This window comes from Ruditapes philippinarum, unplaced genomic scaffold (genome assembly GCF_026571515.1).
Source record: "Ruditapes philippinarum isolate M1 unplaced genomic scaffold, ASM2657151v2 ctg5169_1_1_1_1, whole genome shotgun sequence".
In the NCBI taxonomy this organism is placed as follows: domain Eukaryota; kingdom Metazoa; phylum Mollusca; class Bivalvia; order Venerida; family Veneridae; genus Ruditapes; species Ruditapes philippinarum.
In genome coordinates, this window is record NW_026866764.1 from 269,675 (window position 1) to 295,903 (window position 26,229).

At 33.4% G+C, this 26,229-nt stretch overlaps 3 protein-coding genes across 4 annotated transcripts; 2 read left to right on the forward strand and 1 right to left on the reverse strand.

Moving 5' to 3' along the window:
* The first annotated feature begins 9,849 nt into the window (after positions 1–9,849).
* LOC132733608 (retinaldehyde-binding protein 1-like) lies at positions 9,850–19,314 on the forward strand. Its single transcript, XM_060720267.1, has 9 exons — positions 9,850–10,132; positions 12,334–12,483; positions 13,483–13,642; positions 14,190–14,251; positions 15,340–15,545; positions 16,079–16,189; positions 17,322–17,445; positions 18,232–18,442; positions 18,794–19,314. The coding sequence occupies exons 1-8, from the start codon at positions 9,904–9,906 to the stop codon at positions 18,375–18,377; spliced, it is 1,188 nt and encodes a 395-aa protein (XP_060576250.1). The 5' UTR covers positions 9,850–9,903; the 3' UTR covers positions 18,378–18,442; positions 18,794–19,314.
* Positions 19,315–19,960: 646 nt separating this feature from the next.
* LOC132733610 (actin-5-like) lies at positions 19,961–22,642 on the reverse strand. Of its 2 annotated transcripts, XM_060720268.1 has the most exons (3): positions 22,495–22,636; positions 21,684–21,815; positions 19,961–21,428 (listed from the first exon to the last, which is right to left on the reverse strand). In XM_060720268.1, the coding sequence occupies exon 3, from the start codon at positions 21,417–21,419 to the stop codon at positions 20,280–20,282; it is 1,140 nt and encodes a 379-aa protein (XP_060576251.1). In that variant the 5' UTR covers positions 21,420–21,428; positions 21,684–21,815; positions 22,495–22,636; the 3' UTR covers positions 19,961–20,279. The 2 variants fall into 2 exon arrangements, with proteins under 2 accessions (XP_060576251.1, XP_060576252.1); XM_060720269.1 differs by lacking the exon at positions 21,684–21,815 and having other exon boundaries at positions 22,495–22,642.
* Positions 22,643–23,930: 1,288 nt separating this feature from the next.
* LOC132733611 (actin-5-like) lies at positions 23,931–25,990 on the forward strand. The gene is made up of 2 exons (XM_060720270.1): positions 23,931–24,032; positions 24,589–25,990. Exon 2 carries the CDS (start codon positions 24,598–24,600, stop codon positions 25,735–25,737), a length of 1,140 nt encoding a protein of 379 aa, XP_060576253.1. The 5' UTR covers positions 23,931–24,032; positions 24,589–24,597; the 3' UTR covers positions 25,738–25,990.
* Positions 25,991–26,229: the final 239 nt, after the last annotated feature.

Here is a 26,229-nt window from a genome sequence, read left to right on the forward strand (position 1 = left end):
CTTTTGTTGATCGCTTAGAAATGTTTGACTGTCAACACACTGGTTGCCCTATGTAGGTTGATTCCATTTAGGGTTTGGCTACTGCCTTTTTTGGTAGAGTCTTCTGTCGCATGAATAAAATCCCCATATTCTAATCCGCATAAATTTGTCCCATTACTAACCAATAAACAGCTAGAAAACTTGTCATTCGGCCATTGCAAGTGTCATTGTATATTGTCAAATGTTAAATAGTAGTGTTTTTCAACTCTTTCGCAAAAATCTACGCCTTCAAAAAAAATGGGGTTTCCTTTTTTATTTAATTTCAAAAGATTTTAAAGCAGATATTTTTCAACACGGCCATGTTATCTTAAAGGGGATAAAACTATATTTTTAAAAAAATTTTAATATATTTTTTTTAAAGTAATTATATTTGGGTTCCATTTTTTATTTGGTTTATTCCCCAAAAAAAAGGTTTTGCAAGACCGTTTTTTAACACTAAAAATGTAAATAAACGAATAAAAAGTTCCCCCAACAAAAATTTTATTTTCTGTTTTTGCTAGGGTTTTGATTTTTTAAAAAATAATTAATAACATAAAACTTTTAAAAATCTTTTTAAAAAACTTTGCATTAAACCCTTTTTTCAATTTATTTTTTTAATTGGGGGTTTGAGTCGATGACTTCTAATCCGTTTCCCCTCGGGGTGGTTCGATCCCCGGAATGCTTTGGTGTTTAGCGCGGGGGAGGGGTTAGTATGTGTAACTCCCAGGAACGGGTTAGAAATTTCCCCCCAAAACGAAACGGAAAAAAGGGTAAAAGAAAAAAAAAAAAAACAACAATTTTCAATTTTAAATCAGTGTCAAGATGAAAACTGAGGGGTTATTTTGTTTTTTTTTTGAGAGGTCTTTCCGCGGTTTAAAGGGGTTTTACTTACAAGGCGGCTCTTTGATGCAAACCCTCATTACACCCTTATGAGTCAAAATTTAAAGACAGGGAAAGCGAAGAGTAAATTTCTGTTAAAAAATTTAACCCAAAAAAAAGGTTCAATTAATTGTCCCGCTTAGCTCAATAGGAAAGCATCGGATTTTTAAGGGCTCTCTGGTTCGATCTCTGGTGATAGTTGATCTCGGAGTCCTACTGTCATTTATGTCATACCGCTTATTCAGAAATCATGTGGTATAAGTAGTTGGTCACTTGCGGAGAAATCAGTAATTACTTGTTAGTTATCCACGAAAGCCGGTTATGCAGAGAAATTGGTAGCTACTGGTTAATTATTCACGAAAGCCAGTTATGCAGAGAAATTAGTAATTACTTGTAAGTTATCCACAAAAGCCGGTTATGCAGAGAATAGTAATTACAGGTTAGTTATCTACGAAAGGCTGTTATGCAGAGAAATTGGTAATTACTGGTTAGTTATCTACGAAAGCTGGTTATGCAGAGAAATTGGTAATTATTGGTTAGTTATCAACGGAAGCCGGTTATGCAGAGAAATTGGTAATTACTGGTTAGTTATCCACGAAAGCCGGTTATGCAGAGAAATTGGTAATAACAGGTTAGTTATCTACGAAAGCCGGTTATGCAGAGAAATTGGTAAATTACTGGTTAGTTATCAACGAAAGCGGTTATGCAGAGAAATTGGTAATTACTGGTTAGTTATCCACGAAAGCCGGTTATGCAGAGAATGGTTATTACTGGTTAGTTATCCACGAAAGCCGGTTATGCAGAGAAATTGGTAATTACTGGTTAGTTATCCACGAAAGCCGGTTATGCAGAGAAATTGGTAATTACTGGTTAGTTATCCACGAAAGCCGGTTATGCAGAGAAATTGGTAATTACTGGTTAGTTATCTACGAAAGCCGGTTATGCAGAAAAATTGGAAATTACTGGTTAGCTATCCACGAAAGCCGGTTATGCAGAGAAATTGGTAATTACTAGTTAGTTATCCACGAAAGCCGGTTATGCAGAGAAATTGGTAATTATTGGTTAGTTATCCACGAAAGTCGGTTATGTTGAGCAACCGCCGAGATCTTTACTAAATATGTGTTATGATGGTGTTAAAATATTTATAATAATAATGATAATTATAATAAAAGAAAGAAGCAAACAGGGGGATTGTGCGTTGCATTTTACTAGTACGTCACTTGAACCGGACCAATCATATGTTGTCAAGCGTTTTTTAAGATTTCTGTTTTAATTTTATGTGAACAATTTCCCTGCTTTCTTTGAATTTCATATCGTTTATTGAATAAATATAACTTGCCAGGGTCAAATCCTTCAAATATGTTATTTTTTCATCTTATATTGAACTCATGTTTTTCCTCAAAAAAAGACAAAAGTGTTAAAATACTCGTAGATCACTTATTTTTGCTGTTCAAGATGCACTCACAAGGTAAAAGTTTGGTAAAGATATACGAGGAACTTGGTATGGAAGTGTTCCCGACGGAATATTTACCCGACGATTATGAAGGTCCTTCGGCCGGAACTGTCAAAGAAATCATTGGTAAAATGTTTCTCAATATTTTCATACTAACATATAAAATTGTATATGCTATTAAGAATCTTACACCGGCGCGGGTACAGACCGGAATATCTAGCCAGAGGGTATCAGTTAACGGTAGAAACGAGGCTATGCCGAGAAAGGTTTTTCTAGCACCCGTGTTAACAATAGATTATCCTGCCTGACATGCAAGAAAATTCAGTTTATTCTTAGGAACTTAAGGAGTCGTCTGCTTGAGGAAAATATAACAACAATCATTTTGAATCTAGATATCACAGTGCGTTTCACAACCAATAAACATCAAGCATTTGCACCACATGATGTTCCAATGTGAATCATATTTGGATTTTAGCATGATTTTCAGTTCCACCTACCGAAAATGCTTTTCAAATGCATATTGTACTCAATCAAGCCTTGTTTTCATTTTCCGAGTTCAAAAAACCCCATATTTTCTATATTGTGCGCCTCGCCTAATATAGGTTTTGTAGCTATGTAATTGTTAAAAATCAGTATTGTACTCCACAATACACACGTATATTAGCCTCATACTAATGATATCCTTCCAATCATATCTATGCTTTCAATTTCAAAATAAATTCCAAACATTTAACGTGCACTCATTTACAGCTCTTGAAAACAAAAATGTATTCTTCAGCCTAAGAAAACAAAGTTCAAATAATTGCTTTTCATTTACAGAACAAAATATTCAGGAATTCAAGAAGGAAGAGTTCAGGAAATACATGTTGGAACTGTCTAGTGGTAAATATTTCGTAGACATTGAAAAAAGAAAATCCGCGGAGAAACCTCCCGAGGCTTCCTTCAGAAAACTAAATGTGGACTGAATTTTCGTGTCTTAAATTATTTGCTTATCATTTTTGAATTATAATTATGTATTGAGAATTTTGGGTTTATTTCGAAATAAAGTGGTAAGTATTTTCATATTTCAGTATAAAAAGAGATTAATTATATTTGAATGTCATACAAAGAAAATGCGTGTCACTTTTCTTTGGGAATTAACTAAATATGAAATCGTGTACATTTTAAGGAAATCTAATTCGGAATATATATAGAGGATATTGTATGAGTGTAAGTTCAATACTGAATTTATTGCACGAGTTGAATAAAATTATATTATGCGAGCCTCTGGCGAGCTTGACATTATATTATTCAACGAGTGCAATAAATTCAGTAATGAACTTACACGAATTTAATATTCTATTTATCACATACCCAAAATAAAGACCTTTTAAAGTAAAACAAGAAAATCATTGATGCAAAGCATCAAAGGGCGACGCCAAAAGAATTTGATCCAGATTTGCACCTAAATACTTAACAAAAGATGTGTACTTTATAGCAGTACCATTACATGTGACCTGGAGGCTAGGGCCAGTTTAAGTTGAAACTTAAACCAAAGAAGAATAGACTCTGTCTTGCCAAGATGCAAAGACAATTTATAGTCAATTAAGCAATCTTATAAGACTTATGCTATAAGAAAGAATTTCTTCAGATTTATATTTTGAGACACAAGGATTCCTGAGTCATCAGCATATAATCACTGGCACGAGTTTCGGACCTGGGAAGAAAAAATATGACCAGCGATGACCAGATTTGATAAAAAAACTGTGTTTATAAAAACCAAAACAAAAAATGTAAATAATGATCCCCTTAAAAATATACTATCAACTTGAAGTATATTTTTAAAGGGGGTCATTATTTACATTTTATTTTGGTTGTTGACACTTTTAAGATGAACACAGGTTTTTTTATCAATCTGGCCATATTTTTTCTTCCAAGGTCTGATACTCGTGCCTGTGATGATTATAATAAAAGCTTATTGCTTAGGGTTGAAGACATGTAATTGACATATATTAGACATAAAAGAGGACCCTAAAATGAACATCAGGGGGACAGATAGGTACTCCCAGAGCAGTAGTAGAATGAGTAACCAGCCACATCAACCAGCTACTATCAGAGATAAGACTTAAACCATGTAAGAATGTCATTATATATGGCAGATGCTTGAAGTTTCATGAAGAAGAAGAAAAACAACTTTCTTCATCCCAGATGTGCAGTATAGTGTGTGTGTTCAACTGTATCAAATGCCCTTTTGTAGATCTAAAAGTATAATGCAGTACTGCCTTTGTCCATTTCAAATAATGCAATCTGTTAAATGAATCAAACATGAGTCAGTTGAAAAAACCACTTCTAAACCCTGACTAAACTGCCTGACCATGACTCAAACCCATGACTTTCAGAAGACCAACTGAGCTATCCGGCCTGCTACACATTTTCTCTTTAATAATGAAACAGTTCTAAACCACAACATATTTCCCCACTATATCGATTTGTGTTCGTGAATTTCTTATGTTACAGAGCATAGGAAATTGAACTCATGCTTATATGCAGTCACAGGATGAGAAAAACTTTGAGCTTGACCAGAACTCAAAACCTGTGACCAACATAAGAAATTTTACGAAGGCTGATTTGTATTTTTTGCATCAAGGGCACCGGGCAAAAACATGAAAATGCAACAAACAAACCACTTTTGGTAGATTGTATTTTCATGTTTTCATCTGGCGCCCAGTTACTTTTTATACTATGTTGGTTTTCATGTGGCACAAATCACCCACTATAATTTAGTGCACAAATTTATTCAAGGGCAAGTAACAATCTACTCTATGTACAGTCTGTTGTCGGGTTGACTCAGGAGACCTGGAGGTTGAGACCGGTGTCTCTTCATTACAAATAGATAAGACCGAAGCTGTTTTTTTCAAAAACTATGCACATGTTAGAAAAAAAAATAGATAAACTATTCAGAATATGATTTTTGAGACTTTATTAATTACATTGCTTAGTCCAAGTTTAAGGACATTTTCAATCAATACATGTTTTATTCATTTATAAACTTTAAATGAAAGTCTCATCCCTTTAATAATAATGACATAACTGTATCTCTTTAAATGCAGAAAATATAAGTCTCAACATATCAATATACTACTGTCTAAGATATACATGTATGCACATAACATTAATAATTCCCAGTTTATATTAAATAAATATGAATCCTAACATTAACATGCTTTTGATGACCTGTACAACTTGGTGAATTATATACAACAAAAAATATATTATAAGTAAATACCTAAGATAGACAGAAAAGAACAAATAATTTAGTAAACATGAGTTACTTCCCTTAAAATAAAGAAAACCTGAAACCCAAAAGAACACCCTAAACAGCAAAATTATGAAATGCTGCAGGTTCAGTTTTATCAAGCCATGCAAATTAATGGTAATGTATTCATAAAAAAATAGATGGCCATGTGTCAGCAGTAATTGCAGAAAATCGGATAGCTTTCAACATCCGGATACTGGTACACTTTGTAAAAACAACCATTCTGCGCAACAGCATAAATGTAATAAGGATAAAATCAATAGGATAATCGTTTACAACAGTTCCATTACCTATCCTTATACTCAATTGCAGGTGAACTTTCTTCTTGTAGAAAATTTTTGAAAATGTATAAATGAATGAATGAACCGATACGGCCTCAATCTAGACCACAACGATATTCGAAATCCGGGTTTTAGTATTGTCATTAAAACTAAGGGAAAAGCTGTTAAACTTAACCTGAAATTTCGTGAAAATAATATCACAATGCACATGCTTTTTATAAAAAGTTATTAAATACAAATATAATAACACATTTGTTTACTTGAATTTTACGAATCAAAATAAAACTAATTAACACAACATGAAATTAACTGCTAATAATAACAGCTCCTTCCATAGGCAAAAATAAAAAGCGTTCCATAATAGACGACGCCGCTCACCGGCGTCGCCAATAAGAGTCATTTTTCATTGACGCGCCTATAGTATAACGATAACATATAGCGCGTCTTTACACTATGTTTGTATAACGCTAATGACGTCACGTCAAAATATATGCATGGCCGTGCAATACCATATTTATGGAGTCGCAAAATCGGCTTGGGTGTGTGATAAATATAATTAATCAAATATTGACACTTCTTAAGAACTGAAGTTTGACTCATTTTGTCTACTTTGAAATGAAACTGTCAATAGAGAGAAATAATGAATACCTAATGAAAGCCCAACAAGACAAAATTGAAAATGTTGCAGGCTCGGTTTGATTGAGCCGGTTCATGGACGATTCAAATTAACACAAAATGTCATTTCACAATTGTGTTTTATTTTTAAACCATGCAGGCTCTACGAACTAACTTGAACTTTCATCTTGATATCCCCAAAATCTGTAATGGACAGTTCCAGAAATGCGGGCTAGACAAGTCCATTACAGATTACATTACACATTTGAGCTTATTGTTTTTACATTGATATTTTCAAGTTAATGTGTCTCATTTACAATTTTACAATTTTAAAATATGCAGATTTACAAATACATTTTGTTATTACTAATGCTTAATGCTTCAAAAAAAAAAAATGCTATTATTAAATATTTGCTTCGGAGTCGTGCATTTTTAGCTCACCTGTCACAAAGTGACAGGGTGAGCTTTTTCGATCGCTTTTCGTCCGGCGTCCGTCCGTCCGTCGTCCGTCCGTCGTCCATCCGTAAACTTTTACTTTAAATGACATCTCCTCATAAACCACTAAGCCAATTTCATCCCAACTTCACAGGAATGTTCCTTTGGTGGTCACCTTTAAAATTATTCAAAGAATTTAATTCCATGCAGAACTCTGGTTGCCATGGCAACCGAAAGAAAGAAACTTTAAAAATCTTCTTTAAAAAAAACCAGAGCTTAGATATTTGGCATGAAACATCTTCTAGTGAGTGTCTACCAAGTTTGTTCAAATGAAAGCCCTGGGGTAAAAATTGGCCCCGCCCCAGGGGGTCATTGATTTTCCCTATATGCATATAGTAAAAACTTAAAAAAACTGGCCCGGCCCCAGGGTTGTCATTGTTTTTAACTATATGTGTATAGTGAAAACTTAAAAAAACTTCTTTTAAAAAGCCCAGTGAGCTAGAGCTTATAGATGTTTAGCATGAAACATCTTCTTATGGGTGTCTACCTAGTTTGTGCAAATAAAAGCCCTTGGGTTAAAATTGGCCCTGCATCGTTGGGGGGGTGGGGGGGGGCTATATACAGGTGAGCGACCTCAGGGCCATCATGGCCCTCTTGTTTATATGTACTGGATGTATCCGTTACTGAGGGGTTAGAGTCGATGACTTCTAATCCAGTTACCTCTCTGGCGTGGGTTCGATCCCCGGGAGATGCTTTGGTAGTTTAGCGCGGAGGAAGGTAGTCTAGTACTGGTGTAACTTTCCAGGACTTCCCGCCTTTATGACTGAAATACTGTTGAAAAAGGCGTAAAATGAAACAAACAAACAAACAAACAAACAAGAAACATAACATTCATGACAAAAACGTGCTTTTATTGGATATATTATTTGATTAAAACATATTTTATTCGATATATTTTACATGATGATGAACAATATTTACACAATACATTTGGGATTGGTCAGAAAGCTAGGAAAGCTTATGAGTGTCCTGTCCCAGATATTATTTAATTGAGTACATGTTTGTGTATTTAACATTTACCATGTATTCTATTTTTTTGTTCTAAAATTTATACTGAAAAGAATTCCCAGATCTATATGTCATTTTAAATAGAGATTTATTTCTATGAATTATATATGTATACATGTTATACATGTATGTTTTATGTTGTTATTGCCATTTTGTTTTATGGTGTAATAAACAGTTTAATGAGAAAATTTGTCGTCAAAGCAGTAATTTTTTTCTCATCTCAAGTAGTCATATATGGACAGATTGCGTTATTCTTCGTTGAAAAATAAAAATTGTTTGTCAAATCCAAGCTATAGTTTCAACGCCTTCGCCTGACTTTCCAGTTAACTATTATTTAATAATTGTAACGTTTCGGCCCAATCCGCCATTTATAAGTTAAAGGCCCATTGTACATCAGAAATGCTTTTAAAAACTTTTTTACTTGGTATCCTGTTACAGTTTCCAAAAATTACTCATTTGCCAGATAGATAAACTATCTTTGCTTCTTTTGCTTTGCTGGCAATTGCTACGATTACTATAAATTAATATTTTGTTTGGAAGTCAAAATACTACTTTATTTACATTTTTCTAACTTTACAACACATTTTTACATGTAGTAAGCTCTTAATCCAGTATTAAAACATTATGTAACACATGTTTAATATTTTCAAAGAATTTTATATGGATTTCTGAGGCATAATGTGCCTTTAAGGAAGCGGCGACATATAACCCTTCTAAATATATGTAGCTGTTATTGATATTTGAATTTCCAATGAACCTATGTGAAAAGCTACCTTTCTTTCTAAATAAAATGCAAAGTATTTTTGCAATTGAAATAAACATTTAAATTGATTTACAATATCTTGGCACAATGTAGACGGTCTCTCGTCCGGCAGGTAAACGGTTAGCTTAATTAAGTTTTCTTTGCATGAAAAATGTAATTTTAACTTTAAAGGGACTCCACTGAAGATTTTTGACATGATGGGACTGGTAATTATAATGTTTTGAGATTAATGTTCCATTTGATGTAGTTCTAGACAAATAACTTGTCTGCAAAATTTCAGATCACTCGCTCACACCCAACTGATCCATGTAAGAAATTCAAATTTTGTAGTTTAAGGGTTTTGGACCTCATTGGAGTTCCTTTAAGAAATAACCTTTTTTAAACAACCGGCTGCATTTGTTTTTGGAGATAGATCAATGATTTAAGTAATATATGCGTATTAATATGTTACAATATTAAAGGAATAGGAATGGATGGACTGATGTCTGTCTAATATAAATATTCATCATTTAAAAAGAGGAACCATGACAGTTTTCCTATTGACATTAACCCTATAAGAGAGAAATTCGTGTTTTAAGACACTATTTTTTACTTGAGAAATAAGTTCATGGGCGCCGCCATTTTGGCGTTCTGTCATTCTCGCGAGACAGACGAGACCGAGATTGTGACGTGTTATACCCACTTCCGGTGTAGGTGTACACGCTGGTACAACTGAAATATATCTTGATGAAGAACTTATTAATTTTATCGCGTACATTATATATTAAAATAAGAAAATCCAATGAAAACGAAATTGATGAAATACAACAATATAAAACCTGTAATATCACACCCGGAAGTTTGATTAGTGCACGTGGGCGTACTTATAAAGTTGCCGATATATGTACTTGTATACGGTTGTACAGACTGATATAATATTATACACTTATAATAGACTGCAAATTTAAACGCGTTTTATGTAGCAAGTACGCCACAATAAAAAAACTTCATATACAAATTAACAAATGTACTTTTAGTATTTCTGTTTATTTAGATATAGAAACAAATGTATAATTTTATCGATATAAATACATGTGCCACTTAATGACCTTACCTGATGAAATTTAACAAATTGTGTACGCATACGTTTCTAGATAAACCTACACGTCCGAATAACTGCGACAGATTGATTTATTGTCCATTTAGTTTGCAGTTCTCCTTAATTTTTACAGTAAACAAGATACGGTCAAATATTGCAAATACAAGTTGTAAGTTATCATATCTATGCGACGTGTTTGATCGGATTTTAGTTTGGTTTTACTCACTCACAATGGCAGTGGAACCAGGTGAGTTCATTTATATACATCTTTTATAATTATTATGCGGAAGAAATTAAGCAAATATAACAAAACTGCTGTTTAAACATATGTCTTAAACCATATTATATGGTTTAAGACATATATGTTTAAACAGCAGTGTTGTTATTATTATAGTACTATTATTATATTATCAATATACTATTATTAATGAATATGTACGTATGTACTTTTGTTTAATACTACATGGCCATTCTGAAATTTTTCATTTACACACCAAAGGTACCAGCTTGTGCATATGTATGTGTATGTGCATATATGTATGTTCTTGAGCTTTATGGTCAGACCCTACCCCCGGCTTGAACCGCCCCTGTAAACGGTCAATTAAAAATATTTTATAAACTGCAATCTTTACTTTTTTGAGACTTGACGGTTTATTCTTGCGTAATTAAATGTTTTATAAACAATATTAATGAAAAAGACAGATGCCCCATTTGTGGGTCTAATCCAGGAGATCAGTATATCCGGGAATAGACCCCAGGGTCAAAACCAAAAAGTATCCGTTTTCTTTATTGTATTATATACAAGTTTTACTTCTGAAATATACACAGGGTCTCCCTAGTGTCTTAGGGATATAATTGTTAACCTCCATCAGTAATATTAAAGGCGAATGAGTCACCATTGTATGTTATGTGACAATGTAACTATCAAACAAACAAAAACTCATGACTGATAAAACATTTTATTTATTTAATTCGTCATCTCCTAGCCATGTGCTATTAAATGACCCTCAGGGAAATAAAAAAATTTCAATTACACAGACGAAAATTTTCTTATCAGTATGTCTATGCATGTATAATATGTTCATTGCAAATAAAGTTGCGATAAGCTTTGAATGAGTATTTCATATGTTGTATATAGCTTCACAATACCAAATTTATTACAACATTGAACATTAATTTCGTTTTCAAAAAATATTAAAGGCTAAATGTACAGTCGGGTCAATGTCGAGACTGTGAGTGTGACCTTATCGGGGCATGAAAGGAAATCAAAGTTGTTTAATCGTGAATGTATAAAAGAAAATTAAAGGAATCTGAAGTCCATGTGTAATCAATGGTTGTGCCTGCTTCAAGCGTTATCAGGCTTTCTTGTGAATTTGTTGAATTTCTGTACATGTATGCATGTCCTTGGATTAGCGGTAGTGTGTTAGCTTGTTTTTCTGGTCCACGTACATCGTTAGATGATTGATAGTGCGATAGTTTCAAGCGTTAATAAGCGAAGCGCCTTTGTGTGCTTTTCTTTCCATATATGTCGTAATGCGAGTGGTTGTGCGATAGTTTCAAGCGTTATCAAGAGTTTTTGTGTTTTTTTCTGGTCCATATATGTCGAAATGCGAGTGGTTGTGCGCTATCAAGAGTTTTTGTGTGTTTTTTTCTGGTCCATATATGTCGAAATGCGAGTGGTTGTGCGTTTTCAAGAGTTTTTGTGTTTTTTTCTGGTCCATATATGTCGTAATGCGAGTGGTGGTGCGATAGTTTCAAGCGTTATCAAGAGTTTTTGTGTGTTTTTTCTAGTCCATATATGTCGAAATGCGAGTGGTTGTGCGTTATCAAGAGTTTTTGTGTTTTTTTCTGGTCCATATATGTCGTAATGCGAGTGGTGGTGCGATAGTTTCAAGCGTTATCAAGAGTTTTTGTGGTTTTTTTTCTGGTCCATATATGTCGTAATGCGAGTGGTTGTGCGATAGTTTCAAGCGTTATCAAGAGTTTTTGTGGGTTTTTGCTGGTTCATGTATGTCGCTAACTTAGTGGCAGTGCCTAATTTACTTAAAGCGCTACCAAGCGTCTTAATTTGTTTTTTCTGGTCAGTGTATGTCGTTAGCTTAGTGGTAGTGTTACAAGCGTTCTTGTGTATTCTTCTTATTGGGGCACCAACAAGTGACTTCTTGGCTTGAACATGACATGTCCTGGAGTCAATGAACAACCCCTTAAAATTACAAGTATGAAATAATGAATATCTTGGTCCGAAAGAGGATCTTCTGAAATATCTAGTCTAATGTAACAGCTACGACATTGAAAACGACATTTAATGAAATACCCGTATTGCATAATGTTTATCAAGATGAGCATTGAAGATATAATCTTATGATTTCACAAATTTGTTATTTTATATTCAGGAAGTTATAGGATGCTTGGCTTACTGCATTTTATTTTTCTTAAAACTATTCATAGGAGATGCTAAATATGTAAGTAAACTTAACGAGGAGGAAAAGAAACGGGCTAAAGAAGAGCTTCATGAACTGAATGACAAAGACAGAGAGGGCGCTGTACAGGCGTTACGAAAGTGGGCGCTGGAACAGAAATGGCTCAAAACCATGACAGGTAAATTTTGGCTTCATTAACAATGTATTTGGCTTGAAATATTATATATTTTCTTCATATTTTCTAGATAAAGGGTAGAGTAATTATAAAAGGGAATTGCACAAGTTTTATCTGTGTGACTGTAGCATGTCACTCGTGCAAGCGATGTAGTTACACTTTTCGTCGGCTTTAATTGAAGCTCACTACCCAGGCATTTCGTTAGAAGTGTTAAGTTATCTCTTAACAAGGGTCAATGAATATATTTATATAAACTTTTAACAATTAATAAGTGCATGAATTAAAATAGATATTCAGATTGAGCACGTAAAAATGAACACTATACAAATGTTGGCTTGAATACAGATCTATTTGCTGTCAAGACATTTTTACCCCGAGCGAGCTTATATTAATTGAACCGTACGTCTGCCCATCTAAACCGACAAGTTGGGTATATATTAAGTTCTTCCTGTACCTATGGCTTCATAATTTACACACTTACTTTTCAAAACAAATTACATGAATTTGGCAAGTTGTTATTCCTTTTTTAGTGGTTTGACAATAGATATGGTTAAACAACATGTTCTGGGAAGTTGGATATATCTTCAATATCTTCTAGTAACTTCATTTTTTTAATTTTGTCTTCCAAACTTGGTACGTTGGTACTTTTAATGGTCCTCTAACTTTGGATGGAGTTTATTTATTTATTTATCTATTTTCATTTTCCAGACACTATTTATCATCCATACTTGACTCTTAGTTTGTGCAATTGTTGGTTTATAAAGAATTTATTTTATTTCGATTGTGTAGGAAGCTATAAGCTTATTATAGACACACTTTCGAATCCGTTCCTGAAACCAACCAGTACTGAGCAATGAGTGTAAAGTTTCTTGCTCAAGGAATAACGAATAGCCCCTGACGAGGTTTGAACCCATGCGGCTAGCGATCATTAGATTACTAGTCAGACGCATTAACCACCCGGCCGTGCCGCCACTTATGCAATTGTTGTTGTTGTTTTTTCAGATTTCGAATTCCTTCTACGGTTTATTCGCGTAAGGAAATACAGTCAACTCGGGGCTAGGGAGACCCTTGAAAACTACTGGACAAATAGAACTAATGTCCCTGAATGGTTCAAAAACCTCGACCCCGCAGACGAGAAAATACACAAAGTTCTGCGTACTGGGTAAGTTTCCAAAGTATCAAATATTTCAACGTTTTTATTTTTCAAATTAGAAAAATATTACTATAATCGAATTAATTTGACTAGCTTGAAATAACTACATTCTTAGTTTCTTTCAAAGTGTAAAAAGGTGGTGAATAGTAGAGATATCGTATAAAGATTGACCATCAGTGTCATAAAAATAAGTACACCGTACTTTCGAATTTCGTTGTTTTGATTTTATCAAAACCATAGTGTTATTGTTTTTTATGTGTTTGTTTGTTTCGATACGTCGCGATGTTCTAAACGGATCATCGTAGTGTTTTTATAAGTCGGAAATAAATAAATTCATCAGAATCATAAGTTATCCACTTTTGCTAAATCAAGACTCACAAACACGGCAAGATGACAATTGACCATTTTACTCAATTTCCTAGTTCAATTGTCAGGCCACCACCCCGAGGATCGAACCAGCGCGCACATAATTGTCAGTCGGACGCTCTCCCAAAAAAATGAAGTGTTGAGAAAATGTTTCATATGCATGTGTGAAATTTGAATAAAATAATTGCAGAATGATGTACTGTCCAAAGGGATACGACAAACACGGGCGCAAAGTTATATTTGGGAGCATGGGTAAGTTTCTTTTCTGCAGATCTCGAAAAATATTTCCAATCCTGTCAGGTTTAAATACCTTAAATCAATGGTAGGGTACTTCGTCATCGCGCATCTGCACGATGCTCCCAATCAAACTTAAGTCAATCTTGGGCGCACCGCATTATTTTTTGATATTCTAACGATTTCTTGATATTCTAACGATTTCTTAGAATGAAAAAAAATTCTACGAGTCGACAAAAACAACAACAACAACATAACAGTCCGATTCGGGGCATTTTGCAGGTGCGCGATGGCGTATCATTCTGCCATTGTTTAATTTTTTCTTGCATAAAAAAATAGTTCTAGCAGTGTTTTCTGCCAATACGTCTGACACATTAACTCATGAACGTGGCCGCATACTACGGCATATATTTCCATATTATTATTTTTAAGTTTTCAATACAAAAAGAAATGTTAGCAATGCTTGCATAACAATGACATGACAATTATTTCTTGTAGCTATTAAAATAATACCCATTTTGTAAACATGGGATTAACTTATAGCATATTGATAGATTGATGATTTTTCAAAGAAGAACAACTTCTATTTAATGTTTCCTTTTTACTTGTTTTCCGTTTGACTTTATTAATTTTGTAATCATTTACAAATGAACCTACAAGTTAAGGAACTATCCTCATTCCTTTACATTTTATTTTATAGGGACAAAACTATCTCTTAAATTTTATCATAGATTTATCTTTAAAAAATTATTTTAGAATTGTAAGAACTATTCTTTACATTTTTTATAATAGTTGGAACTGTCCAATACATTTTATTTTTAAAATAACTGATTTTCATTTTGTAATTTTAAAATGACCAAGGGAAATTCTTCTTATATACAGTCCTTCCCTATTATTTTACAGGAAGTCAAACCGATAACAGACGGACTTCGTCCGAAAAAAACCCAGTCCACAATGATCAAAAAGACAAAATGGCGTTGCGAACGCCTGATTGGACGAAAAGCTACCGCTGCGCTAATCACCAATATTGCTGGTGTCCCAATTATAAATATTGTATTTCATTGTGTCCCATTATATAAATAAATAAGTTTCTATTTCTATTACAGACAATATGGACTTGAGTATGATGAAATCTAAAGAAGGACAAGACTTGTTGTACAAAACCAGCTGCCTTCTCTTTGATTGGCTGGCTTATGATGAAAAGGCACAAGTGAACGGAGTAGTATTCGTGTCCGACTATACTGGAGCGTCCATGGAATTTATCAAATTTTGGAACCCAGAAGCAGAAAAGAAAATGTTGGCTTATTTCCAGGTAAATGACACTAAATTTCTTGTTTGGGCTAGGGTTTGTTTGGTTTCGTTGTTTTGTTTGGTTTTTGTTTGTTTGTTTTTTTTTGCTTGTTTTTTTGTTGTTTTGTTGTTTTTTTTTTGTTTTTTTTTGGGGGGGGGTTGCTGCTTGTTGTTGTTGTTGTTGTTGTTGTCGTTGAAGTCAGTGTTCATCATTTTTGAGAGAAATAAAAAAACATTTAATTTGATCTATTTGAACTTTTATTTAAACTAATAAAATGAAATAGTTACCCATTAAGTTAGCAATATAAAAATTTAAAGATTAGAATTATATTTTCTTTTGCAATTTTGTATTTTCGTCAAGTGAAATGTTGAAATTCAATAAATAAAGTTAGATAGATCAATAATACTAAATTCGATAGGTAATAAGCTATAATTATACTAAAACTTTACGCGTTGACTCTGCAAAGATCTTGGAGTGTAGGAGTAATATTTGAACTGTAATGTATTTTCATAACAAGGATTTATTAATATGTGCAATACTATTTATTTGTATAGAAATCGTTACCCATGCGGTTCAAGGCATTCCATTTGTACAAGATGCCTGCTTTCATCGATGCTTTGTTTGCCATCATATCACCTTTTATGAGCCAAAAGTTTAAGGACAGGGTAAGATTGCTATAAAACATTTATTACCAACACAGTTTTAGTTTAATTTTAGACTGTATTGTCATATATTTTTCTTGCAAAGGATACAAGTCTTGCTTACAAACGACATGTGGGGCGTCCGCGGCCGAGTGGTTTAGGTCGTTGACTTCAAATCACTTGCCCCTCACCGCTGTGGGTTCGAATCCCGACTGGGACTTTGGATTCTTTTATGTGAAGAAGCTTTCCAGCTAGCTTACGGAACGTCGGGGGTTCTACTCAGGTGCACGTTCGTGTCTAAAACAATGCACAGAAGGGCACCTGAGGTCTTCCTCCACCAGTAAATCTGGAACGTTGCGATATGACCTATACTGTGTCGATGTGATGTAAAACCAAAAACAAACAAACAAACGACATGCCTTTCATTTTAGTTGTACGTATTCTATGAAAGTTATCTCGCTTTAGTAATGAGAAAAATGGTGAAATTTTCCTGTTTGGATGTAGTGCATTATTGCATGACATCCATTCACTGGACATTTTAATAGATAAATCATGCTTTTCCGGTTAATAATAAATTCTAACTCTTGAGCTGCTTGAACTGAAAAGTTTTAAGCATTTTATCTTCAATTCTTGATAACCTCAACATTGACAATGGACAGTTTCAAATGTAGAAGCTGGTCAAATGATACTCAAATCCATTTATGAAATTCCCTTGTTTATGACATGATTGTGAGAAGGCAATAATCTATGTTTATATATATACCAGCTAATTTGGTTAGATTTTAGTATATTTAAAAGTAGTCAAAGATATAACCCTTTGCCTACTGAATTCGTGTATTGGACATTTCCTTCTTTGAATTTAGAACGGTTCATTAATGGATTAAAGGGACTCAACTAAGGTTTATTGGCGTGACGGTACTAGAAATATTTTTTCCGAGATCAATGTTCCAATTGATGTAGGTCTAGACTAAAAACTTTTGTGCAAAATTTCAGATCATTCACTCACTCCGTTTTTCCAAAATAATCATTTTAGTTATCTGGTCTTTTCTGATGGCAAAGTCAAAATAACATTCGGTTATAGACGAACATAGATTTCATTATCTTAAGAAAGCCTTTTTGACACCAGTGTTGAGTTAACATTTTGTTCTTTTTTAAGATGCACTCACATGGTAAAAGTTTAGTAAAGATATACGAGGAACTTGGCATGGAAGTGTTCCCTGATGAATATTTACCTGACGATTATGAAGGTCCTTCAGCCGGAACTAGACAGGAAATCATTGGTAAAAGTCATTCTTAAGAATTGTACACTTTATTTGTTTTATATATATTCTCTTTGTAAAAAGAATGTATCATACATATACATGTATATGATTTTTATAGGCCCATTATGCCTCAAAAATTCATTATTTTTCAATTCTTTACAGTCGAAATGTCAAACTTTTGTTAAATAATGGAGTCAAAGCATGTTGGTTGTTTTATAACTGAGTACATTAGTCGTGGAAGTTATGTGTTGTAAATGTAACAAAATGTAAGCAAAGTAGTATTTTGACTTCCATACAAAATACTGTTTCATTATAATTACCCCTATTGCCAAAAGTAAAAATGGTAGAAGATAGTTCATGAATATTACTACTTAGTATGTTGGTGGAAACTGTTACAAGATACCAAAAATAAAGTTTAAAAAAATATGATAGCATTTCTGATGCACAATGGGCCTTTCAGTATTAAAAATAACATGTTTCTCTATTAATTTAATGGCATTGGTAAACAATTGTCACGGATTTCATTTTAGAATTTAGTGATGATTCGAGATCATCCATTCCAATATCTTTTAATGTTTAAGATGTAATATCGCTGAAGCCGGTGCTAGGGGGTCTGAGAGTTGTCGCCCCTTCCATTACTTCTCAAAATGAATGTGGAATATTTAGATTTTTGTTGTTGTTTTTTTTTGTAGGTTGTTGTTGTTTTTGTGCTTTCATTGCACTCGAAAGATCTCTTTTTCAAAATCATAAGATTTCAAAAACTTTTTTATCAAACTAACATGATACATGTTTCCCATGTTACAGAACAAAATATTCAAGATATACAGAAAGAAGAATTCAGGAAATACATGTTGGAAATGTCTAGTGGTAAATATTACGTGGACACAGAAAAAAGAAAATCCGCGGAGAAACCTCCCGAGGCCTCCTTCAGAAAACTAAATGTGGACTGATTGTTCAACAAAACAAACATTATTTGTCGGACGAAAAAAGACGAAAATATGAACACATTTATTATATAGAGGATATTGAATGAGTGTAAGTTCAATACTGAATTTATTGCACGAGTTGAATAAAATTATATTATGCGAGCCTCTGGCGAGCATAATATTATTTTATTCAACGAGTGCAATAAATTCAGTATGGAACTTACACGAATTTAATATTCTATTTATCACATACCCAAAATAAATACCGTTTAAAGTGAAATAAGAGTCATTTTTCATTGACGCGTCTATAGTATAACGCTAACATTTAGCGCGTCTTTACACTATGTTTGTATAACGCTAATGACGTCACGTCAAAATATATGCACGGCCGTGCAATACCATTTTTACGGAGTCGCAAAATCGGCACGGGTGTGTGATAAACATGTATATATGTATATTGCAGTGTTGATAAAATAACATTAAGTTTTATCTCATATTCAAAAACTTTTGTAATTTTGCCAAATTATATGGGGTTTTCCCCAAAATCACAGATCTCAGAGCGGACCATGTCCTTTCACTTTCAGAATTCCATTAATTATTAGAAGTATTCTACACTCTTCTAAACGCGTTGAAGGAAAAACTGTAGGGTTGCCTTAAGATGGTCCAAGTTTATTAATCTACAATAATACAAATGAATTTAATGTAAGAGGGAATAAAGATTATTTATTTAAACATATATGGACTGCTTGGACTGAAAGTGGTTAGCCTTTGCCACCAGAATCCATGCAGTCTGACAAGATTTTATGCAGGAAGCTGTCAAACTTCAACTTGCTAACCCAAAAGTTCCTAAAATTGAAGCATATTTAGTCAAACACTTAAAATTCTTGAAAATTCCATGACACAGTTGAAACCTCATAACTTGATATCTCGTAAAAATTCTCTTTCTTTATATAGATACATGTATTTAATGTTCACGTGCTCCCAACATGTACAACAGATTGTTTTTTTCTATTGATATAAAGTCTTCATCAGACTCAAAAATCATATCATCTTGTTTCTTTATCATGCATAATAAAATTTTGATGTAGCGGTTATATGTTTTTGTTGTTGATGATTTTATTGTTATAATTTATGTTGTGGCATTGCGTTTTTCCCATTTGTTGCATAATGCATTAGGCTTCTTTATATTGAATTATGCAAGATGCACTTTTTTATTGATTTTGCTTCTGTCCGGAAATATATATACATGATTATGTTTTGCTAATAACAAAAAAATGCTTTTGTTATAAAAGTTATTATGCTTTATCTTATGTACAAGCATATCTTGAAACTCGACAAATTAGGTTTTAAAATTGATTTGATTTATATATTGGTTCGAATATTTTAGTTATGTGACTGTAACAAATGTGCCTTCAAACTTTACAAAGGGCATGTCTCGCATCAGTTTCATATATGAAATGCACAAATGTTCCGTTTAGTTAATCCTGTTCATGGATGGTAGTTTTCATTGCATGTTACCGTCAACGCTCCCTAGCACCGGCTTAAACAGAATTAACATTGAAGCATAAAAATGGTTATTTAGCCAAACCCTGCTACAAGTTTTTTTCAAATGAACCATTCCTTCGACAGATACAATGATCTTGTATATCAAATACTTGATGAATTCTGTACAAAAATATTTAACCTCAACTTACATAACAATACTTTATTTCAATGAATATTTACATATGTATATTTACAACATTGGTTGAAAAAATGCAAATTTGAGTAAACAATAAATTTTCCTTTCACTAAGAAAACATAAGGCGAAATGCAAATGAACACTTCTTTGTTAACAAATAAATATATATAAACAAATGAAAGCATATGAAAAAGGAACAACTATTTACGAATTTGAAAGACAATGTATTAGAGTCTCAGAATTTCTTAAAAACATTTCCTATGTACAATACCCGGTCCACATTCGTCGTACTCTTGTTTAGAGATCCACATTTGACTGAAATTAGTTAGAGAAGATAAAATAGAACCACCAATCCACACAGAGTACTTCCGCTCTGGTGGCGCAATGACCTTGACCTTCATAGAGCTGGGAACCAAATTGTCTAATTCACATTTCATTCTATCTGCAAGGCCGGGAAACATTGTTGACCCTCCTGAGAGTACGACATTTGATAAAAGATCTTTTCTTATGTCTATATCAGATTTCATAACACTGTTGTAAAGTAGTTCGTGTATTCCTGCACTCTCCATTCCAATAAAAGATGGTTGGAAAAGTGATTCAACACAGCGGAAACGTTCGTTGCCAATAGTAATAACTTGTCCATCCGGAAGTTCGTAGCTTTTCTCTATCTGAGAAGAACTTGCTGCGACATTCATTTCCTGTTCAAAGTCTAAAGCGGCATAACACAATTGCTCTTTGATATCGCGAACTATTTCCATTTCGGAGGAAGATGTGAAACTGTATCCGCGTTCATTTAAAATTCTTGACAAGTATTTTGAAAGGTCACGACCTGCAAGATTTACACGTTCAACGGCATGTGGTAAAGCATAACCTTCGTAAATCGGTACCACGTGAGATACCCCATCACCGATGTCTAACACCACACCTGTTGTCCTCCCGCTGGCATATAATGATAGAACTGCTTGTATTGACACGTAGAAAGAAGGTATGTTGAAGTTTTCGAACATAATTTCTGTCATTCTCTCTCTATTAGCTTTCGGGTTTAATGGCGCTTCAGTGAGTAGTACCGGATGTTCTTCAGGAGCCACACGAAGTTCATTATAGAATGTGTGGTGCCAAATTTTCTCCATATCGTCCCAGTTAGTGACAATACCGTGTTCAATAGGGTATTTTATAGACAAAACACCCCTATCGTTCTGGGCTTCCTCGCCAATGTACGTATCCTTACCGCCCATCCCCGCCATCCAAATATCATACTTCGGGTGACCTGTAATTGCAGGGAACACGGCTCTAGGTGCGTCGTCACCTGCAAAGCCGGCCTTACACATTCCGGAGCCATTGTCAATCACAATGCCGGCAATATCATCGTCGTAGCCAAAAGTCATTGTTTATTTCTGAAAATACATGTAAATATAAATGCGGGTAATAGTCTGTTAATACAAAATATATTTAAACATCGGTTAAAATAATAAAATCTATCCGGAGATTGAGACGATACATTGGGTACTTAATATATTTCTAGCTTAATTATATCTAAAGAATACATAAAGAAAAAAATATTTTCTGCTTTAAAAAAGCAAAGAAATGAAAGCTATTTATGAAAATTGAAAATGGATGTAAGAATTTCTTAATATCCTTACTTTACTTACCTATTTGTCTTTTTATTTACTAAAATATATATGAATATACTCCGCAAACTGCTTTGATGTGCCTTGGGATACGAATATACAGCAGTAGATACCCTGTCTATTTTTATATAGTCGGCGATATTTGTTGACACCCTAAAATGCGTCAGAAAGTTTGTCATTCATATTTTCTGCGAAAGATGACCCTATATGGTTAAATCATTATACTCGCGTTCTTATTTTTACCTGTGACCTACAATATTAACATAGTTACTAAATATAGAAATGATAGTATACTTCCCGCGAAAGCCTCGTCACTGCAAAAAAATAATCAAGGTAGATTCTATTACAGGAAGAATTTTAAATAATACCATTTTCACCAATAAATATCAATACTGAAAATAACAGAATATATATAATAAATGTATACGTTCTATAAAGAAGTATTTAAGTATTATAATTAATATTTATAATATTGGCTGTCGCCATCTGAATGTAAAGCAGTGTAGCTACCTGTGGCTTAACGAGGCATAGGAATCTAAATATAGCCATATATACATTATTTGTTATGATAATCTATTTATAGCTTAAAAGCTCTTATTCGTATATAATTATGAGATTTACCATATATGGACAGGCAGATTCAAGTTATTAATTGTTGTCTATTATACACAAATACGACTGTAAAGACATAAACATGTTGTTTATCGTCACTATCTAGCAAACATAGAGATCTTTTTAGTGTTATACACATCATATTTTAAAAAAAAATCATTGGTAGGCAAATATGTTATTGTTGTTATTTTTTTAATCAATTTAAGAAATTTTCAATTACCTGCTATCAGATTTTCTAATATAATGCTGTAAAGTTCTGTCTGTCTATTTTGTACGCATAGACCATTGTAACCCTGGCCCTAACGTACACCGGCAGTGTGCAGGTTCTATCCGTGTGTATACATTAGTCACTGACCCCGACCACGGGACACTGAAAGATTACATCCATCAGTTCCCGCCATGCAATGTCAATTTATGTTTTGCTTTTGGCGCCAAAATAGCTGGAGTATGTGGGAATCGTAACCGTAAGGCGGTGCCTTTTCCCTGCAATTCTCAGGAAAGGGGACCGAGGTAATGATTAGCTGGTTCATTGTCAAAGGAAAAAAAGAACAATAAAATAGATAATAAGCAAGTGTTATGCGTTATATTCTTTATTAGTAACAAAAACCGTTGATCATCATCCCTATAAAGCGGAGGTCATTAAATTGTGCAACAAAAACTTATCTTACATTTTGCCGCATTGTAACATTGCTCGGCATTGTACATGTAACGATACTATTACAAACATAAAATATCATACTTTTACTCTGGGCATCGTTATATACAAAAAGAAAAACGTACAATTTTAATGAATAAACATTTTTATCAAAGTACATTTATACTTTTACACTACAGATAATGTGGCTGTTCTGAACTTTAAGATAATATTAGATGAACTTTAAAATAATAGAGACCTTCATAGTTGACAATAGAGAAATTCATAGTTGCATTTATAGTATTATTCCATTTTATCACCACCAAAATTTAATGTTGCTTTATTGATATTATTTTCGGTGAATAAATACATAATCTTTAACAAAGTTCGGCACACTTTGAGCATTTTTGAACAATTGAATGCAATGTATGTTTTAGTTAGGGCTATCATATGCCATTTATAGAATATTTTGTACAATTCTTTATTAACTTCATTTGTTGGTTTTTAAATGCCTTAAATGTTATTTCAACAAAATTATAATTCACTATATGGTATGTAAGTATGTACTATCCGTATATGGGTAACTTATTATTTTATATTTAGACGATCTATTTATAGATTTAATGCTCGGGTAGTTACACTGCTCAACATAATTTTTTTTTATCATAATCGGAAATACTTTTATCATCTAAATTAACAGGATAGAATTAAATTTGCAGCAAAATTATATTATTTTAAAAAAATGTTACTTCGTATAGAAAAGAATTATGACATTTTATATAACCATCTACCAGTAGTGCATAGTTTCATCTACAAGCAGTATACAATCATATCTATTTTTAGCATATCTATTTTAAGTAACACGTTCAAACAATGATTAACCGTACTGTATATGGGCTGGATGAAAAATAAAAGTATGTCACAGACAAAAATAAAAGCATGAACAATAAAGATTACCATATAGGGTTAAAATTCGTAGAAAAGCTCCATGTAATTTATTGACTATGACACATTCGCAAATAGATGCTAACATATAAATATGCGCGTCTTTACGGTAATTTGCATTATTAACAAACTTTCAGCTGTAAACGTTATATATACGAATATATAATTCTTAATTTGAGGTAAGAAAATTTTTGTGTTCGATACTTTGAAATATTTTTATTATTATTATTCTTATTGTATATGATTTCTAAAATTTATATTAAGTGTTTGCTTATATTTTGTCATAGAAGATAATTTATACCTCGAGTTAGTGAAACACTGTTTCTTTTTTTTATAATTTAGATTAATGAAATATATCAGTTTTGTGGAAAGTTTTGAATAAGCTATTTTGCATACTAAGTAATTTTAATGACATATTATTTGTAGCTCGTTAATACACTTTGTTTAAATCAACTTTGGTTATACTATTGGCTGAAATTTATATATAGTAGATCACTACATACAGTTTCGATATTTTCTACTAGCAACGAACTTTTGATTTTATATAGCTGTATATCTAATAAAAATTAGAATATTACTGATAAGGAGCAGAAAAGTGTCTCTGATTTTTATTTATTACAGCTATAATTTTTAAGTGCCATGAAATGGTCCCTCCCGGGTAATCACCATCATTTTATCGCACGTGCTATTCTTTGCGAGCATTAATTGATTAAAACGTGTAATTCTAATTTTCAGAAATAAACAATGACTCTTGGCTACGACGACGTTATTGCCGGCATTGTGATTGACAATGGCTCCGGAATGTGTAAGGCCGGCTTTGCAGGTGACGACGCACCAAGAGCCGTGTTCCCTGCAATTACAGGTCATCCTAAGTATGATCCTTGCATGGTAGGAATGGGCGCAAAGGACACGTACATTGGAGACGAAGCTCAAAACAGGAGAGGAATGCTATCCTTACATTATCCAGTTGAACACGGTATTGTCACTAACTGGGACGATATGGAGAAAATTTGGCACCACACATTCTACAACGAACTTCGTGCGGCTCCTGAAGAACATCCGGTTTTACTTACAGAAGCGCCATTAAACCCGAAAGCTAATAGAGAGAAAATGACACAAATTATGTTCGAAACCTTCAATACGCCAGCTTTCTACGTGTCAATACAAGCAGTTCTATCATTATACGCCAGCGGGAGGACAACTGGTGTGGTGTTTGACGCCGGTGATGGGGTATCTCACGTGGTACCGATTTACGAAGGTTATGCTTTACCACATGCCATTGAACGTGTTGATCTTGCAGGTCGTGACCTCACACAATATTTGTCAAGAATCTTAAATGAACGCGGATACAGTTTCACATCTTCCTCCGAAATGGAAATAGTCCGCGATATCAAAGAAAAATTGTGTTTTTCCGCCTTAGACTTTGAACAGGAAATGAATGTCGCAGCAAGTTCTTCTCAGACAGAGAAAAGCTACGAACTTCCGGATGGACAAGTTATTACTATTGGCAACGAACGTTTCCGCTGTGTTGAATCACTTTTCCAACCATCTTTTATTGGAATGGAGAGTGCAGGAATACACGAACTACTTTACAACAGTATCATGAAATGTGATACAGACATAAAGATAAGTCTTTTATCAAAAGTTGTCCTTTCAGGAGGGTCAACAATGTTTCCCGGTCTTGCAGAAAGGATGAAATATGAATTAGACAATTTGGTTCCCAGCTCTATGAAGGTCAAGGTCATTGCTCCACCAGAGAGAAAGTACTCGGTGTGGATAGGTGGTTCAATTCTATCCTCTCTGTCAAGCTTCAGTCAAATGTGGATCTCTAAACAAGAGTACGACGAATGTGGACCGGGTATTGTACACAGGAAATGTTTCTAAGAACTATCTGTCTAGAACATTTAAACATATAAATACTTTGTCTTTCATTTTTTTGCAAGTATTTTTAGATTCTTTTTTTATCAAACGCAAATGAAGATACATGTATATGCATAATTATTTTTTCACATAGTTGTTGACTTTCACATTTTACACGTGATTGTATGTAATTTCAAATCCATATCAGACTTTGAGAATGAAAAACGATTTCTCCGTAATTTGATCTGTATATGAAAATGAATGTACTAATGTACATATATATGTAGCATGTGCTCGTGCGTTTGTGTGTGTTCATATTTCATTACATTTTAAAATAAAACATAAAAACAGACATTTGTCCTGAAGTTATTACTTTGTTGGTTAACACTGATCAATGCCTGAAGACGGAAAACAAGATATTCTACAAAATAAAATGGATGAATGTTGACCCTTCGTAATTCGTTCAACACATATTTGCAAAACAGTACCTAGATTAAGCAGTCTAAGAAAAAAGAA